Source organism: Coenobita brevimanus, chromosome 22 (genome assembly GCF_032717465.1).
Source record: "Coenobita brevimanus isolate Jiangsu-jjx chromosome 22, ASM3271746v2, whole genome shotgun sequence".
In the NCBI taxonomy this organism is placed as follows: Eukaryota; Metazoa; Arthropoda; class Malacostraca; order Decapoda; family Coenobitidae; genus Coenobita; species Coenobita brevimanus.
The window spans coordinates 40779338-40798650 of record NC_136975.1 but is presented as its reverse complement, the minus strand read 5'-3'; the positions used below and the strand labels follow the sequence as shown (position 1 = coordinate 40798650).

Genomic DNA, 19313 nt, shown 5'->3' with positions numbered 1-19313 from the left:
GTGTGCACGCGACCTTCTATCTATCCATCCATCCATCCGTCCTAGGCCTGGAAATGATGACGGGCGACCGACCAAGAGAATTTAATGATGTCTGGAATAATTTCTTGGGATTTAGAATTTTGACGAATACGGGAAGAAGTTACCGGTGGGTGGTTAATTTTAAGTATTAACGATGCGGTAGGTTAGTTATCTACGAGTGTAATTATAATGACCAAATATTTTCTATAGCCTTGTTCACTCTTACTTTCAGTACCTAGCGCCTCCCCCTCCCTCCCCCCCCCCACACACGCACAGGTCCCTGGAGACTACAAGAGGATTATTAACCCCAGGTCGAGAGACGGGGGAGAAGGAGGTAACCGGACCACATGAGGCACCTTATCAGACCAAAGGCGCCAGTCAGTTTCATCCCAGCCCCTTCACCATCCCTTCTTTTTATCACCCCATCCCACCTCCATCACCACCCCTATCCCACCCCTTCACCACCCAATCCTACCTTCATCATTCCATCCCTTCTTTATCACCGAGTACTGTTTCCTCAACCACTATCCTAACCTATCCTGTCCACTGCATGTTCACTCTATTATCGCAGTCCCCCACCCCATAGCTATTGCCCACTACTTCAGCCCCCATACACCAGTACAGTCGCAGTCCCCCCACCCCATAGTCCACCAGTCCAACTCCCACACACCAGCACAATCCCAGTCCTTCACTCCCACCATCTTTCTAGTCCCTCACATCCTGCCACTATCCAAACTCTCCCATCCCTCCATCATTCCACCCATTCATTCTGTTTCGCCCCCTATCCAAACTATCCCACCTCTCAATCATCCCACGCTCTCATTCTTTTCCCCCTTACCACTTTTCTAATCGTTCCCCACCACCATCCCAGCCTCCTATCGCCACCACTATTTCAACCTTCCCTCGCCTACTCCAACCACCACCCTAAATCCCCCTCCTCCACCATTGTTCCAACCACTGACACCCCAGTAGCATCGTAACCCCCAGCCCTTAGTTCTGCCCCCCCTCCTGCTCACCTCAGACCCTCGGCCCGTGCCTCAGAACTTCCCCCGCTCACCTCAGTACTCCCCACCCCCCCTCACCTTAGAACTTTTCCCTTCACCTCAACTTCCCCACCCCCTGACCTCAGAACGTCCCCCCTTACCTCAGAACTTTCCTCCTCACCTCAGAACTTCCCCCCCCTCACCTCAGAACTTCCCTCCTCACGTCAGAACTCCCCCCCCCCCTAACATGTTGAGGGCGCACATATCGATTCAGTGAGGCTTTCTTCTTTCCCCTCTTCTCTCTCCTATTGACGTCTGGGGGTTGTTGTTGTGAAGAGCTAGCCCCACTTTTTTTTCTTCCCCCGCTTTTTTCATCCTTCTTTTATTGTTTCTGAGTTACAGCACCCCGCGTGTTTTCCCTCCCCTTTCTTTTTCATCTCTCTTTCCTCCCCTCCTCCCTCCTTCCCTTCTATTGACGTCTGGGCGTTGTTATCCCAATTGCTTGTTTCCCCCCTTTCCATTTTTCTTCTTGTTCACTTCGTTCTTGTTACTTTTTCATTTACCTTTTACTGATCCAGGCTTTTTTTTTTTTTTTTTCTTTTTTTTTTCTCTCCCAACTACCCTTTTAGTCTATACGACTTTTTTCCTCATTACAGTTTCCTTCTCCAAGCCTCTCGCCTTTTTTCACCTCTCATGCCCCCAGGGGGAAAAAAAAAATCATATTTCTCCTTTCTTTCATTATCTTTCTTACTTGCTACCCCGTTTTCCCATCTCATCCAAAAATTGCATCTCCCCATTCCTTCAGCTTTCCGTTCTACTCCAATACTTTCCTCCATCTTTTATTTTTCTCTTTTTTTTCAGTATTCTTTACTTTTCCTGTTATCCCTCACTCCCCTTCCCTCTTCTTTTTTTCACTTAATTTTCCCAGACTCTCACCTCCTGCCTCCTCATTTCGGTGGCTTTTCCTACCCTCCCCCCATCCTCGTCACTCCTTCCTTCCCTGTCGTAGGCTCACCCTCCCTTTCCCATATCCCCCTCTCATCCTTTCCTTTCTTCCTTGTCCTGAGACCTGACTTTAGGCCATCACCACCTCACTTTCCCTCTGTCTCCCACAAGTACGCTGTCTGTCTCACCACTATTCACTCTCTTCCTTAACGTTGTGTCAGGACTGGCTGGAGCAGTAGCTGGAAAAGAGAGAAGAAAGTAAGAAGCCTCAGCGAACTAGTAGTGGCTAAATGATCAAGCCTGTGATTTAAAGACCAAGCAGTATTTAAAATACCATGCAGTGTTGAAAAGATTAAGTAGTTTAAATTGCCAGGCAATGATTAAACGGCCAAGCAGTTATTTAAGTAACCAAACAGTGGTTGTATGACCAAGCAGTGTTTCAAAGATAAATGTCCAATCCCTGTAGTAGGAGGGATGTGAAAAAGTACCGTACTGTTCGGTTGGGGAAACTGGTAAGGTAAGGTAAAACTTAGAGTTTATTAGTTAGGAGGATAAGATAATTATTAATTAGATAAATCAGAAAAAAATATAGTACATTAGAATATGCCAGGTACTCTACTCTTCACCTGCAGGAGAATTGTTCCTTTGGTAAGAATGGAAGAAGTGGTGGCAAGTTTAATTAATCGTCTGTTTCTCATATGTTTGTGTTGTCGGCCAGATCATCTATATTGTGAAATAACCAGGTTTTTGTTGTGGACTTGTTGCTGTGAAGGTAGCAAGGCCTTGGCGTCTTACATCCACCCCAACTTGTTCTCTCCCTTGTCTCCTCCCCTGTGAACTCTCTCCCTCTACTTCCATTCATCTCAGCTCACCGCTCCTCTTGGGAACCATGTTTCATTCTATTCCTTCGTCAACAATTTCTCTCTTGTTCCTTTAAGACGAACAATATTATATGGTAAAAGAAGAACTAGATGCCTTCTTCTACCGTAAATTATGCTGATCTGTGTCAAGCCTGGCCAAGGTTCAGAAGACAGTGAAAACCTCGGGTACTTTTGTAATTCAACTCTTTTGTCACAGAGATGAAAGAACTTGGCTGGTAGATGTGGAATAAGTGAGAGTGTGTGTTGGGGGAGGGAGGGGGGAGTCGTGTTGCTTTGTGAGTTCGCCAGATGGGGGATAGGGACAAAGAAGGGATGGGGGACGGGAGGAAGGGATGAAAGTGTACGGGGTGGAGGGGTTGGAGGCTGGGGGGAGGTAGGTAGGAATAAGGGCTCTTAGGGGACTGAGAAGGGTAGATGAGAAGAGGGAGAGAAAAGGGTGGCTGGCCTAGGGGTGTCTGGTAATATTGCATACACCGATTTCTTGTATATTTGGCTCTTATTGTCTTTAGGATATATCGTAGCACCTCTTCCTAATCGATATATTTTCTCTCATACACCTTCGTAGTAGCCATTTGTAAGTTACTGATGCAAACCATGTTATTAAGGTTATTTATGAAACAAGGAAATAATAAATAATGTGCGGAATTAATCACGACTGAAGATGTTTGACTGGCAGGTTTTCTAATACTTACCACGTTCACATGGAGAACGTAATTTGTATTTTATTCGGGCCACCTGGAGACGATTTTGTACAACTTAGAAAAGAGATAACCTTATTTAAACCCTTCACTACTGGATATTCTCTACTACTTGGATAAAATCGTCTGGTAGTAGCAGCAGTCAGGTGTAACAGACTACTTCAGGTTAAGTGGTTACTTAAAACATTGCAAAAAATTTTTGTTGAAGTGCAAAATTGTAGTTGGTGGTTCATCGGACAGTACCACATTCAACCAATATCCACGTATTCACAGTTTTATATCCACGTATTCACAGTTTTATTACAGATCTTATGGAATTTTTATGAGTTTTACTAAATCTTTGTATTATACAGGTATTTAGATTTAGTATAATTGTATTGTAAAAGTTATTATGTTGTGTGAGTGGTGCCAGATATGACGATTTTTTTCTTTATTACAGTTTTTGAATATGTGAATGATGGCATCTTTAGCATCAGTAGTTCAAATTATCCTGTAGTACAGTTATAATTATTGTTATTGCTTTGTTACAGATGGTATCAGCGAGAACAACCCACGTGTGATAGACGACGGTCGGGCACGAAAATTGGCATCAGACCTCAAGCGGTGCTCCTATTATGAGACCTGTGCTACCTATGGACTCAATGTAGAGAGGGTCTTTCACGATGGTATGTACAGTACTTTTGCCAACATGTTCCTGATGTTCAGTACCTTCAGTCTGTTTACTTATTAATTTATCCCTGCAGTCCCTAGACAGATTTATTCAGCTTTGGAAAGACCTTCTCAAACTGCAGAAGATGATTGGATACAGCCTTCATTTACCCTCTTCAGTGCAGGTCTTCCTAGAACTGAATAAAGTCGTTTGAAGGTAGCAAGGATAAATCAGTAAACATTGGACTGAAGGGACTATAACTACAATGACATTTTATCCAGGCAGCTTTTGTTTGTCAGGAATTTTCCAGAATACCATATTTGTACCATTCTGGTACTGTAAGTTGGGACAAGTAGTCAGATCTTATGGCGGTGAGTGAATAAGGAAAATTAAGTGATATCTAAGCTTCTGGACAGATTTTAGCACTCCCTAGTCATCAAAACAAACGGCACTCTCAGATGGTGTGGTCATCTTGGTTCTGTTCGTATTTTGAGATACTGGACTTGATTATAAATTTTTAAATATTTGCAGATGGATAGGCCTGTGAGATGGAACCCTAGATTTCAAGGTCTTGAGTGATGTAAATGACTGTAGATCATTTCACTGGACATTCTGTTGACATTTCTTCATTATCATCCATTCCCCTTGTTTCTGAATCCCAGTACTGTATAATCTATCCTTGGGGGGAGGGGGGAATATCATGATATTTTAGAGGCATAAAACTTTTGGACCAGATAATGAAGGTACTAAAGAGAATCAGGGTAGGTATGAAAACAGAAAGAGTGAAAATTGAAGAGATGCTGTTTGGGTTTATGCAAGGCAGAGACCACTGGTGCCATATTCATTGTCTGACAGCTTCACAAAAAAATATATAGAAAAGATGAGGGAGCTATACTTTGTTGTTGATTTGGAGAAGTCCTCTGACAGAATTCCTGGGGAAGTGGTGCTGTGGGCAGTGAGAAAGATCCTGATCAAGGAGTGATTGGTTAGACTGGTTATGGCTGTGTATAGGCTATGAGTGCTCACAGTCAGTTGAGAGTGAGTGGAGATTTAAGTGATGAGTTTTCTGTGATTGTTGGCCTGCATCAGAAATCAGTCTTGATCCCCTTATTGTTTATCATGGTGCTTGAGGGTCTCTCATGTAACTTCAGAAATGGTCTCCCATGGGAGTTGTATGCTAATGTCTTGATGCTGATTGCAGCGAATGAAAGGGAGGCAGCAGAGGAAAGATTTAAGAAGCAGAGGAACAGTATGGAACACAAGGGTTTGAGAGTAAATGCAGATAAAACAAAATTATGATATCAAGGACTGGTGGTGTTGCAGTCAAAAGAGGAGTGTGGCCATGTGCAATTTGCCACAAGGGTGTGGGAAGTAACTCCATCTTGTGCAGTGCTTGTGATGAGTGGGTGCATAAGAGATGTAGTGATATTAGGGGGAGGCTGTGAAATAATGTTGACTTTGTGTGTCATTTGTTGGGGAAAGCATTTAGAGATTGAGAGGTGTGAATGTGAAAGGATTAATGTTGCTGGAGAGAGTCTTGTGCTTGTAAGATGTTTGTTATTTGGGAATCATACAGTGTGCTGGGGATTGAGCTGGAGTTACCTCTGTTGCAAAGGAAAGGAGTGGTTAGAGAAGTTCATGGAGCTGTTGCATATCCTAGAATTGAGAGAACGTTCCCTTCATGCTAAGGGACCCTTGTATGCAGCATGTTGTAAGAGAGTGCAATGCTGTATGGTTGTGAGATCTGGCCATTAAAGGAAGAGTGTATTTGTAGGCTCAAACATACAGAAATGACAGTGAGTAGATGGATATGTAGTGTGTCCTTGAATGTGAGAGCCTGGGGGACCTAGGATTCTGATTGAAGATTTGAGAGAAAGGATGGGAATTGAATGTATTGGTTTTGTGATGAGGAGGAGTAGGTTGAGATGGTTTAGGCATGTTGAAAGGATGGAAGATGGCAGTTGGGTGTGGAATGTGAGGTGTGAATGTCAAGAGTAGGGTTGCAAGAGGCAGACTAAAAAAGGCCTGGGGCAAGATCTTAGGAGTGTATCTCAGGGATAAGGGACTAAATAGGGAGGCTGCGAGAGATTGAGCAACATGGAGAGCTGCCATTAGGTGACTAAGGCCAACGCATGCAAATACAGTATGTTGGAGCCTTCATAAACGATACTGAATGATATGGTGATTCTGATTTTTTTTTATAGCCTCTGTCATGCTGTAAGAGTATGGCATGTTAAGATTATTATTAATGTTGGAGATGTGGATTTAACTAATTTCTGCCTGTGTTACAGCATTCTGTAATATCGTGGCACATGTTGATGGCCATGAAAATGGGTATATTTGTAAGATCTGCACAATATCTGCTTGTGTAACAATATGCTTCAACGTGATGATATTGATGATGTTATTTTAATCTGCCTCAATTACAGCATGCTTTATTGTTGTGGCACATGAAGATTTTTTAATATCTGCTTCTGTTACAGCTTGCATTGATATTGCACACATCATGATGATGATGATGATGATGATTACAGTGACATACTGTACAGTATTAACCTGTGTCTGCCTATGTTACAGCATGCTCTAAGATTGTGGCCCAGCGTCTGAGTCAGCAAGGTCTCACCCCAAACAATTCCCGGCCTGGCACCCCAACCCATCTCCTCCGTTACCCCACCACCAACAACGGCTACACCCCCACCCCAGCCCCATACCCAGGTCTTGCCCCAGCGCCTCTCACCCCAGCACAGCAGCTCACTCCACCGATATCTGGCTCCTCTCCTAGTCACGTCTACACCAACACCATTACTAAGGTTAGCCCTAGCATATGCCATCTGAATTTTAACCTCGTCGTGATAGCATCTTTTTTTAATTGATATTTGGTGCTATCAGCCAGTGTACACAACATTGGAAAGGTATCTTATCTAGAAAGGGTTAATAAAATATATATTTAGGCCCTCCAGTTCAAATAGTGTATCCCAAGTTGACTACTATTAAATTGGTTGGTGCCAAGAATAAGATGATAAATTTTCCCCCCCCCCCTCCCCCCAGGCTCAGTGAACAAAATAAGAAGGTTTCAAGATTACTAAAGGAGTGCTGTGTGTAGCTTGTATATTCTACATTCAGTGTTAGCACCTATGTTCTGGTTTAAGGGGCATGGTATTTTTGCTGTACGCAAGAACGAGTGAATGGGTGTTGGAATTGTAATTGATGAGAGTCGACCAGGTTACTGATTTGCAGGTATGCATTACTCTCAGGTTATGTACAGTACGGATTTTTCCTACATTAAATAGTTCTTTGCTATGAAGATGTAGCAGTCCCACATCCCACAACACATTGAGGAATCAACCTCATAGGTTATCTGTTTATTTATCTGTCTACTCCCAGATGCCATAATCATGTAAGGGGTGGTCACAAACAAATTGCCTCCCTGTCCCCCGCCATTTCACTGCCCTGCACCCAGCTTACATCCCCCTCTCTCGTAAACCTCTCCACTGTATCCCTCCATCTCATCCTTGGCCTCCCCCTCCCTCTCCCCCCCTCCATCTCATCCTTGGCCTCCCCCTCCCTCTCCCTCCTCCATCTCATCCTTGGCCTCCCCCTCCCTCTCCCCCCCTCCCTCTCCCCCCCTCCATCTCATCCTTGGCCTCCCCCTTCCCCCCCTCCATCTCATCCTTGGCCTCCCCCTCCCTCTCCCCTCCCTCCACCTCACCCACATATACTCTCCTCGTCAGTCTTTCACTCTCCATCCTCTCCACATGACCAAACCACCTCAGTGTGTTACTCCTAACACTTTCTATTGCATCCACATCCATACTACAATACTTCTTCACATCTTTATTTGTCAGTCTGTCTCTCCATGTGACTCCATATGCTCCTCTCAGATAACCCATTTCCACTGCTCTCACTCATGAATTTTGTCCATCCAACAAGATCCAAGCTTCACTTCCATACGTTAGAGTTGGTATCGCAATACTGTCATGCAGTAACTTTTTCACTTCCATGCTCACTTTCCTGTTTCTTATCACTGCCTTCAAAGAACCAGCAACCTTTCTCCCTGGTTGTACCCTTTCAAGCACTTCACCCTCTAAACTTCCATCCTTACTCATCACACTACCCAAGTACTTAAACCCACTCACATTTTCCATTTCCTCCCCATCCAGCCTCACTGTACATTCAGTGTCCCCATTTCTCTCGAAGACCATGACTTTACTCTTCCCTACATTCACCTTTAGGTTCCGTTTCTTACACAGTCTCCCAGACTCGTTCACCAAGCCATGCAGCTCCCCTTCATCTTCACTTAACAACACAGTATCATCTGCAAACAACAGTACAGGGAGTTTCCACACACTGCCCTCCCTCATTAGGGCTGCTCCAACATCCACTGCCCTACCTTGTATCTCTTTTATAACCCCATCCATATACAGATTGAACATCCATGGAGACATGACACATCTTCAACCTTCAAATAGAAAAATTCACTAAGTTCACTGTCCACATGCACTGCAGCCTTAGCTCTTCACAGCATTGAACAGCTTCCCATTTACTCCTTATATTCGAAATGCTTTCATAGGTTAGATAATGTAAAAAAAAAAAAAAAAAAAGTTCTGTTTGTTATAGAAAAGATCAAGGATCTTAGTTTGGATCTCCCCACCTCATTTTAACCTTTGTAATGTGGTGATGCATTTTTGTGTTCAGTTCCTGTTATTGCCAAGATTTTATTCCACTTAAGATAGACCTGGGGTAATGAAGGGTTTATTGGAGGCTATACCTGACTTATTCAGTTTCAAAAATCTCCTGAGCTGAACAAACTTGGTGGTAGCACTATAAGAATATCAAATATCTATATCATCAGATTGAAGTGGTTAAAAATAGAAAAGAGAATTAGGATGCATCATTTACGTCATGGAGGTGTCACAGCAATTCACTAGTCACTCTTTGTTTCAGGATGGCACTCTAAGGGGCACTCACGGTAGTGGTCTCGAACTTACTGCCATGACCAGAACAGACTCCTTTCGTGACGACGGGTTCAAGAGAGTGAGCGCCCCTGGAGCAGTCACCACCGTGGGGTTTATGGCTCCCCCACCCCCACCCACAACTACACCTGCCATAACTGACACACTGCCCCCACCCAACAAGGACTTGCCCACACCCTCATCTACCCCAACCACTTCCCGGAAAAGTCGTAGGAAGTCTAATCTCTTCACTCCATCAAAGAAGAGTGATGAAAAAGATAAGAATAAAAATGGGGAAGTGGGAAGTGGGCGTGCCATTCCCATTAAGCAGGGATACCTTTATAAAAAGTCAAATAAAACTTTAAACAAGGACTGGAAGAAGAAATATGTGACGCTCTGTGACAATGGCCGATTAACCTACCATCCTAGCTTGCATGTGAGTAATTTGTCACAGTGATCATCATAATAGTTATTGCTGCAGAGTCTTGTGAAGAATGATATTAGATTACTCAGATTTAGAATTACAGTACAGTATAATGAAACTCTGGTTTCATTAGGCATGTAAGTAAACTGGGTTGGCATTCATAAGAACATGTACATATAGCTCCTACTCTATGTTTCAAAAAGCATCAAATAGACTATAGCAGAGTTTAATCTAGATTTCAAATGGACATACTGCTTCATTGATTTGTCATGTTTATGTGAAGAAGAAAGGTTTCTTATCAGAAAAAAAAATCCAGTTGCTTAAGTTAATACTGTATTTCAGGACTACATGGAAGATGTACATGGAAAAGAAATATCACTACAGTATACCACTGTGAAGGTGCCAGGTATGAAGCCCCGAGGGTCCAAAGTGGTTGGTGGTGGCGGTGGAGGTGATCAGCTCACAACTGATATGACTTCACTCAGTCTTACCTCCACCCCAGGACCTCCCCTGGCTGGTAGACCATCATTAGGTGGACAGACTAATAAGGATAAGGTAATTTTGCTGTCGATTGTTACACTGACATTTTGTTGTACAGTCAGCCCTCCATATTTGTAGGGGTTAGGGAACATAAATACAGGACTCAGCAAATAATCCTCCCCCCCCCCCCCCAAGAGTCTGCAAATATTCCTCCCCCCCCCAAGAGAGAGAGAGAGAGAGTGAAGAAGCTGAGGATCAAAGAAATGGCAAATGAATATAGAACCACAGTAGGGGAGGAGTTGGAATTAGTGAATTGGAATGAAATGGATCTGGACAGCCTGTGGAATGAATATAGGGACTGCTTAGTTAGGAATGCTAAAGCGGTGTGTGGTGTGGCAAGAGTAACAACAAAGAAGAAAGGTACAGCATGGTGGGATGAAGACATTAAGAGAACAGTGGAGGAAAAGATGAAGAAGTGGCTAGAGTGGTTACAGAGCAGAGGTTCAATTGAAATAAATGAATATATTGAGAGCAAGAAGCACATAAAGAGACTAGTGAAGAGGAAAAAGAAGGAGGTAAATAATGATCTACGAAGAAAAATGAATGCAAACTACTCTGAAAATAGGAAGTTATTCTGGAAAGAGGTGTGGAAATGTAGAAGTGAAAGCAGAAAGAAATGTGAAAGTGTGAAGAATGTAAGTTGTAGATTATTAACCCATGAGGATGAAGTAAGGTCCATATGGAAAGAATATTTTGAAAGCCCGATGAATGGGAATAGAGAGAGCAGAACGGGTGTAAACGTGGGGTTCGCAGAGAAGGAATGTAGTGCCGGGAAATGTGACACACACAGGTAAAGAATGTTGTGAAGCAGCTGAAAAATGGGAACACAGCTGGTGTTGATGAGGTGTATGCAGGGATGATTAAATGTAGTGGAGAGAGCAGAATGAAGTGCTTGTTGGAGATATGTAAGAAGGGATGGATGAGTGAAACTGTGCCAGCAGGGTGGAGAAAGGCTGTGATTGTATCCCTGTACAAAAGTAAAGGTGAGTGAAGTGAGTGCAAGAATTATCGTGGCATAAGTTTATTGAGTGTAGTAGGGAAGGTATATGGAAAAATATTATAGAGAAAGTAAGAGAAATATCAGAAATCCTAGTGAGTGATGAACAGGGTGGCTTTAGGAGTGGCAGAGGATGTGTGGGTCAAATACAGTATTTGCTGTGAGACAGATAGTGGAGAAGGCATGTGAGAAGGACTATAAGGTGCTTATGGCATTTATGGATCTGGAAAAAGCATACCACAAAGTAGACAGAGGAGGATTGTGGAAGGTTTTGTGCATGTACGGTGTAAATGGTAAGCTGCTAGGTGCTGTCAAGAGGTTTTATAATGGTAGTGAGGCATGTGTAAATGAGCATCTAAGTAATTGGTTCATGATCAGTGTGAGTGTGGGACAAGGTTGTGTTATGTCCCCATGGTTGTTCAATATATATATGGATGGGGTGATGAGAGTAGTTAAAACATGAGTAATGGAGAGAGGAATGGCATTGGTAATGAATGGTGATGGATGGAATAACTCAAATTTGTTGTATGCTGATGATGCAGTGCTGCTTGCAGGTACTGGACAAGAGCTTGGTAGACTAGTGCAGAGGTTTGCTGATGTCCTTGAGTGTCTTTCCTTGAGAGTAAATGTAGAAAAGAGTAAAGTGATGGTAATTGAGAGAGAAGGTGACTCCCAGTGCTGTGTTAGAGTGAATGGAGAGAGACTGGAATTGGTGAGAGAGTTCAAATACCTGCATAAATTGATAGACAATAGAGGACAGTGTGTAAAAGAAGTGGAAAGTAGAGTGTCACAAGGAAGGAAAGTAGCTGGTACCATGAAGGGCTTGATAAGAAATAGAGGCTTGAGTGTTGCACCTGTGCAGGGCTTACATGAAGGAGAGTTAGTGCCAACTTAACATATGTAAGACAATGGTGTGGCATGAAAATGAAAATTCAATAGTGAGAGCAGTGGAGATGGGATTGGTGAGGAATGTATGTGGAGTACAGAGAGTGGATAGGATACAAAGTAATGTGATTCGTGAAAGATACGGGATAAGGAAGTCTGTGGACACTAGAATCGAAGAGAGTGTACTGAGATGGTATGGTCATGTGGAGGGAATGTAATAACAATAGAGTGGTGAAAATGGTATAAATATCAGAGTGAATTTGAAGGAGGGAGGAGGCAAGTTAGGCCAAGGAGAAGGTGGAGGGATATGGTGGATGAGTGTTTGAGGAAGAGAGATATGGAAGTTGGTGAGGCTATGGGACTGACTAGAGATCAAGCAGGCTGGATGAATGTTGTGAGATGAAGTGCATGAGCAGGGATTTGGCACCCCTTTTTAACATGACAGCTTTCAGATTGGGTATAGCAGATAGGTATATGTGCAGCTACAGAACATGGTGAAATTTTTTGGCCTATCTGATTGAGCCAGGATTTTGAGGGTTTGAATGGTGAGTGAATGGAAGCATGGCCCATTGAATTGGGCAGACTTTGGGTGTCTGGATGTTGTTACTTCTCACCCTGCCCTAGATTGGGAAAGAAGGTCCGGATGATGATGATGAAAAAATAAAAAATAAAAAGCATGCATGTATAAAATACTACAACTATGTCATCATCATCATCATCATCACCATCATCATCATCCAGATCTCCTTTCTAACCCAACATTCATATAGCCATAGTTTGCCCAGTTCAGTGGGCCATGCTGCCATTCGCTCACCATTCACCATCTGGGGAAGGCAGAGGCAGAATCAGTAGAGAGGCAGCCTGCAGTCCTAATGGACCCAGGTTCGAATCCTGGCTGGGGCAGGGGACAGATTACAGATTTGAATTTCATAAAAAGCAGATTTTTTTTATCAACCAGTTGACCCGCCAACTTGTCATAAAAGTACCCCTGCTGATACCAACCAGTACACCAGTCCTGTATGAGGCAGCCCTAGCATGTATTCAGTATGGAAGGTGGGTGTTAGTGCCAAAGTGGTGACATGTGGAGATGTAAGAGGACTACTGGGCCCCAAGGGGGACTACTGGGACTTGAGAATAGGCCCTGAAGCCTTTGCCCAGAGTTGGGCACGGAGGGTGGGGGAATGGGGGGGACATCACACAACCTTGTCACATGCCCATGCCCACACTGATCGTGAACCATTCACTTAGTTGCTCATTTACTTACACATGCCTGATTACCATCATAAAAACTCTTGATGGCACCCAGCAGCTTACCACCTACACCGTACATGCGCAAAACCTTACACAATCCTTCTTTGTCTACTTTGTCATATGCTTTTTCCATATCCATAAATGCCATAAGCACCTTAGAGTCCTTCTCGCAAGCCTTCACCACTATTTGTCTCGCTATCTATGTATCTATTGCCAGACGCCTCAATCCCATTTGGGGTGGCCACAAACAAATCTCCTTCAAGTCGCCCTGCTCCCAACTCACACCTCCCTCTCTTATATACCTCTCCACCCCATCCCTCCATCTCATCCTCGGCCTCCCCCTCTCTCTTACCCCCTCCACCTCACTCACATACACTCTCTTCGTCATTCGTTCACCCTCCATCCTCTCCACGTGGCCAAACCACCTCAGTGTGTTCCTCATAACGCTTCCTATCATATCCACATCCACACCACAACGCTTCTTTATATCCTCATTCGTCAGCCTGTCTCTCCATGTGACTCCACAGGCTCCTCTTAAATAACTTATTTCCACTGCTCTCACTCTTGACGTGTGTCCTTCCAACAACGTCCAAGCTTCACTTCCATACGTTAGAGTTGGTATCACAATACTGTCATGTAGTAACTTTTTCACTTCCATGCTCACTTCCCTGTTTCTTATCACTGCTTTCAAATATTTAATCCACACATCCACTGCCACTCGTAAAGCCACCCTGTTCATCACTCATTAGGACTTCTGTCGTCTGTCTTACTTTCTCTATAATAATTCTTCCATATACCTTCCCTACAACACTCAGTAGATTTATGCTGCAATAATTCTTGTGATTTACTTAACAACTCCTTGTAGTGCCCCAGAACATCATCAGACATTAGAATCAGCTTGCCTAAAGTTTATTTCTAGGTTAACAATACAGTTTATCAACATGCAGTCAAAGCCACAAATACCAAAATTACTAATAAAGAGGCTTACTGTACTGTACTTTACTTAGTTACTGATTTACCATTAAAATATATACAGGTAGTAGAAAAAGAATCCTAGTTGTATGTAACTTTCTTTGCTGTTTTTTGTTATCAAGTGCATAGAATTGAAGGAAAAAAGTCTCTCAAAGCTCCTTTTCTGTTTTGATAGTTTCTCAGTTTACGGTACAAACTGTAGGAAAAATGTTGCAATGCTAAGGAACTCATATCTGACTTACAATGAGGATTGCCTGTACATTGTTTTACCATTTACTAGTATCCACATTTATAACCCTTTCAGAGTACTTCCAGTAGTGATCTTACCAGAGGAACTCTCATAATGAGGCTTAACACAAGTTGACGACCCAATCTAGGAGTGGCCTTCATGATAATTCTTCATTAATTTGTATATTATATTTCAACAGACTGATCATTTAATGTTGCAGAAATTCTTTGTATATGTGTTTTTGAACTGTTAGGTCTTATAAATAATTAAAAGTACCTTTCCTTCTCATGGTTTCTGATATCACTTAATGATCCAGGGTTGGCATTGATTAAATCAGATTGATTTAATCATGTGATTAAATCATTGATTTTTTTGCTTTAAAAAAATCATGAACTTTTTTTTTTTTTTTTTTGTTGTTTTTTTGCCAGGAGACGTGACACTCACACAGGTAAAGAGCGCTGTGAAACGGCTGAAAAATGGGAAAGCAGCTGAGGTTGATGAGGTGTATGCAGAGATGCTTAAGTGTAGTGGAGAGAGTGAAATGAAGTGCTTGTTGGAGATATGTATGAAGGCATGGATAAGTGAAGCTGTGCCTGCAGAGTGGAAAAAGGCTGTGATTGTACCCCTGTACAAAAAAAAAAGGAGAGCGAAGTGAGTGCAAGAATTATCGTGGCATAAGTTTATTGAGTGTGGTAGGGAAGACATTTGGAGGAATTATTATAGAGAAAGTAAGAGAGATATCGGAAGTCCTAGTGAGTGATGAACAGGGTGGCTTTAGGAGTGGCAGAGGATGTGTGGATCAAGTATTTGCAGTGAGACAGATCGCAGAGAAGGCTTGTGAGTAGGACCATAAGGTGTTTATGGCATTCATGGATCTGGAAAAGCCATACAACAAAGTAGACAGAGAGGGATTGTGGAAAGTTTTGCGCATGTATGGTGTAGATGGTAAGCTGCCAGGTGCTGTCAAGAGTTTTTATGATGGTAGCAAAGCATGAATAAGGGTTAACAGGCATCTAAGTGAATGGTTCATGATCAGTGTGGGTGTGCGACAAGGTTGTGTTATGTCCCCATGGTTGTTCAATATATATATGGATGGGGTGATGAGTGAGGTAAAAACATAAGTAATGTAGAGAGGGATGGTGTCGTTAATGAATGGTGATAGATGGAATATCTCAAATTTGTCGTATGCTGATGGTGCAGTACAGTACTGCTTGCAAGTGCCGGACAAGAACTTCGTAGGCTAGTGCAGAGTTTTGCTGATGTATGTGAGTGTCGTGCCTTGATAGTAAATGTAGAGAAGAGTAAAGTGAAGGTTATTGAGAGAGAGGTTGCCTCCCAGTGTGATGTCACAGTGAATGGAGAGAGACTGGAATTGGTGAAAGAGTTCAAATACTTGGGTACAGTGATAGAAAAGAGAGGAAAATGTGCAAAAGTTGAAAGTAGAGTGACTTAAGGAAGAAAAGTAGCTGGTGCAATGAAGGCCTTGATAAGAAACAGAGGCTTGAGTGTTGCAGCTGCACGAGGCATACATGAGGGAAGGTTAGTGCCAACTTTAACATATGGGTGTGAGACTATGGTGTGGCATGAAAATGAAAAGTCAAGAATAAGAGCGGTGGACATGGGACTGCTGAGGAATGTATGTGGAGTACAGAGGGTGGATATGATACAAAATAATGTGCTTTGTGAAAGGTGTGGAGTAAGGAAGTCGGTGGACACCAGAATCGAAGAGAGTGTCCTGAGATGGTATGGTCATGTGGAGGGAATGTAATAACAATAGAGTGGTGAAAAAGGTATACCTGAGCGAATTTGAAGGAGGGAGGAGGCAAGGTAGGCCAAGGAGAAGGTGGAGAGATATGGTGGATGAGTGTTTGAGGAAGAGAGGTTTGGAAGTCGGTGAGGCTAGGGAACTGACAAGAGATTGAGCTGGCTAGATGAAGCTTGAGGAGAAGTGAATGATCAGGGATTTTGGCACCCTTTGTGAGCATGGCAGCGTCCGGATTGACTCAATTGGATACATTTGTGTGAAGCGCAGAATGTGGTGAATGTTTTTGGCGTATCTGGTAGAGCCAGGATTTTGAGGGCTTGAATGATGAGTGAATGGAAGTGTGGCCTGTTTGGATTGGGCAAGTTTGTGCTGTCTGGACATTGCTACTTCTCACCCTGCCCTTGGGTGGGAAAGGAGGTCTGGATGATGATGATGATGATGATTTTTTTTTTTATCTAAAAGTTAACAAAAAGAAAATCTGAAGGTTTATAAAAGTTCCATATAACTTTGTGTTGGCATTCATTTATTCAGATACTTAAGCATTTAGTTAGCATATTTTGGAGAATGGTGCCATTAGAAATTGCTACATTGTATGACGGAAAATATATTTTTATTTTTGTGTAACTATTGAAATTATTTGTACTTCTGAAATAATGAGCCGTAGATAAAAAACCAAAGCCATAAGACTAGGTTGGCTATGCTTGGTCACTTAAGGCCATGTCATAATAATATCAGCTCAAGATTTTTCTGTGTGGTAATATAATCAGCTTTGGAAATGCTGTCTTGATTACTGCTGGCAACTCAGTCCTAACCAGTAGTTTACAGACAGGACTTGAACAGGTATGTATCTGGATTCTGGGCAGTGGCTTTCAGCCTGAACCATCAGTGGATAGGCAGGACATGAAGTTAACAGTATTCAGTATTCTGCTTTTGAAATATTAGCTGTATAATAAACAGAAAAATCAAATAAATGAATAAAAAAAAAATCAAATAAATTAGATTTTAAAAAAATGATTTTTTTTATTTAAAAAATCCAAAAAATAACCAACCCTGATTTAATCTCATCTGAATGATGCAATTTTTTTATGACTATATGCTTTTGGTTAACTTTCAGGCAGTTTTATTCAGTTTAGGAGATCTCTGTCGTAGTGAAGGAGCTAGAAGCTCTCTCCCAGTAACCTCATCAGTATATACTTTTTTTCTTTTCTTCCCCCCTCCTCCTCTTCTCCCAGATCTGGAGAAACCACATAGCGTATGAGTTAAAATTTATATACTTGGCCACCTTAACTTGACAGGGATAATTGTAATAATGCAGCTTAATTCCAATAGCTCATGGGCAAAAAACCAAGATAGTAACCTCAAAATTCATTTCTTAGCAGTTGTTGATGATTAATTCTATATTCTGGTGTTAATCTCATGTTGAATGGATACCAAGTTTAGACCTAATTAAAATTGACAATGTGTAATGTTTGTTTCCATATTTGCAGGTCACTTTGATGTCCTATGAGACCCTCCATGACCCAGCTGGAGTTAATGGCCTAGACTCAGCCAGCCTGTCCTCCAAGATTGAAACCCCCAATGTGAAAAAACGACACAGGCGGATGAAGAGCAGTGGGAATAAGAATGCAGAATGTGAAGGTAAGGGTTAGATACTTGTGTCTTTTCCTCTTCAGCCTGATGACATTACATTTTTGCAGCAACTAGATGGTTTTGTTCAGCTTAAAATACATTTTTCAAACTAGAAGGGTTAGATATAGCCTTAATTAACCCCATCAGTTCCAGATGTCTTCCCAAAGTTGAGTAAAATCATCTGGAGGTGACTGTAATGAAATAAATAAATGTATCATTGTAGTGAAGGGGGAAAGGCTCCACAAACCCCTGCCTAAGTGACAGCTGTGTGATTAGTTGTCAAATTCATAACCAAACATTTTTCTTATTATTGCATGTTACCCATTAAACAATACAGCAATTGTTAGCAAAACTAATTTTCAATCCCATTGATTCCAGACTCAGATGGGTATGAATTTAGTCTTGTTTCCCTGGACAACAAACAGTGGCACTTTGAGGCTGGCAGCCAGGAGGAGCGAGATGAATGGGTGACTGTTATTGAGCAGCAGATTCTCAGTTCGCTCCAGGGCAATGAGTCAAACAAGAGCAGAACGCGGCAGACTCACCCCATAGACCCACAAACTATAGCCACCATCAAGAACCAAGTCCCTGGAAATATGAAATGTGTTGATTGTGATGCACCCAGTAAGTTGGTATTAACATTGCATGCGGCAGTATAAAGTGTGAGTTAATCAGGAGAGAGGCCAGCCTGATGGTGGAGGATACAATGATATAGAGGCAGTTTGTGGCCACCCCTTCCGTTCTTAAAGTGGTTGTGTACAGGTCAGAAGATAGATAGATATTCGTTTGATTGTTCATTGTTGCTTTTATGTATGCATTTTTCTGTATGCTAAATATGATTTGAAGTTATACTTGGTATATGCTCTCCAAAAGTTCTTGAATACTTAATTACAAAAAATATGGGAATGGGTGGAATGGGAGGTTGGCATTTTGGAATGGTTAGAGTCCCTGACTGTGAGTGACCTAATTTAATGCCATTACACTCATGTGCAGTGCCCAGCAGTTACTGCTAAAGTAATACTGTGTTGCAGTGCAATTGAGAGAGCTCTATTGAGATTCTTCATCCATTGTACTGTACTGTACCGGATTGTGTATTGTTTAAAGCATTTGAGAAATTTTTGATAAGAGTGAACGTGTGCTTTATGATAGATTGCCTCATTACCGTTGTGATTGTTATATTTTTTATTTATTTATTTATTTATTTTTTTTTTACAGTTGAATTTTTATTAATGCTATTTTACATTGAAGTTTATTTTAAATGTTCACTACTAAAGAAAACTGATAATGTAATGTCAAATAATCTCTTGATTCACTAACTGAAGAGACCTGTTTTGTTTTGTTAACCTGCATTTTCACTCTTCCAGATCCCGAGTGGGCAAGTATCAACTTGGGTGTGTTGATGTGTATCGAATGCTCTGGTATCCACAGGAACTTAGGTTCGCATATCTCAAAAGTCAGATCTCTTGATTTGGATGATTGGCCGTAAGTATTGTGC

The 19313-nt window shown here is 42.1% G+C and overlaps 1 protein-coding gene across 3 annotated transcripts in view; it reads left to right on the top strand.

Moving 5' to 3' along the window:
• Nucleotides 1-19313, top strand: part of CenG1A (Centaurin gamma 1A) — a 779192-nt gene that overhangs the window by 748887 nt on the left and 10992 nt on the right. For all 3 annotated transcript variants that reach the window (XM_080266917.1, XM_080266918.1, XM_080266919.1), the window contains 7 exons: nucleotides 4056-4190; nucleotides 6752-6984; nucleotides 9119-9562; nucleotides 9893-10105; nucleotides 17677-17827; nucleotides 18197-18442; nucleotides 19183-19300. In XM_080266917.1, coding sequence (XP_080123043.1) covers nucleotides 4056-4190; nucleotides 6752-6984; nucleotides 9119-9562; nucleotides 9893-10105; nucleotides 17677-17827; nucleotides 18197-18442; nucleotides 19183-19300 — 1540 coding nt within the window. The remainder of the gene's footprint in view (nucleotides 1-4055; nucleotides 4191-6751; nucleotides 6985-9118; nucleotides 9563-9892; nucleotides 10106-17676; nucleotides 17828-18196; nucleotides 18443-19182; nucleotides 19301-19313) is intronic.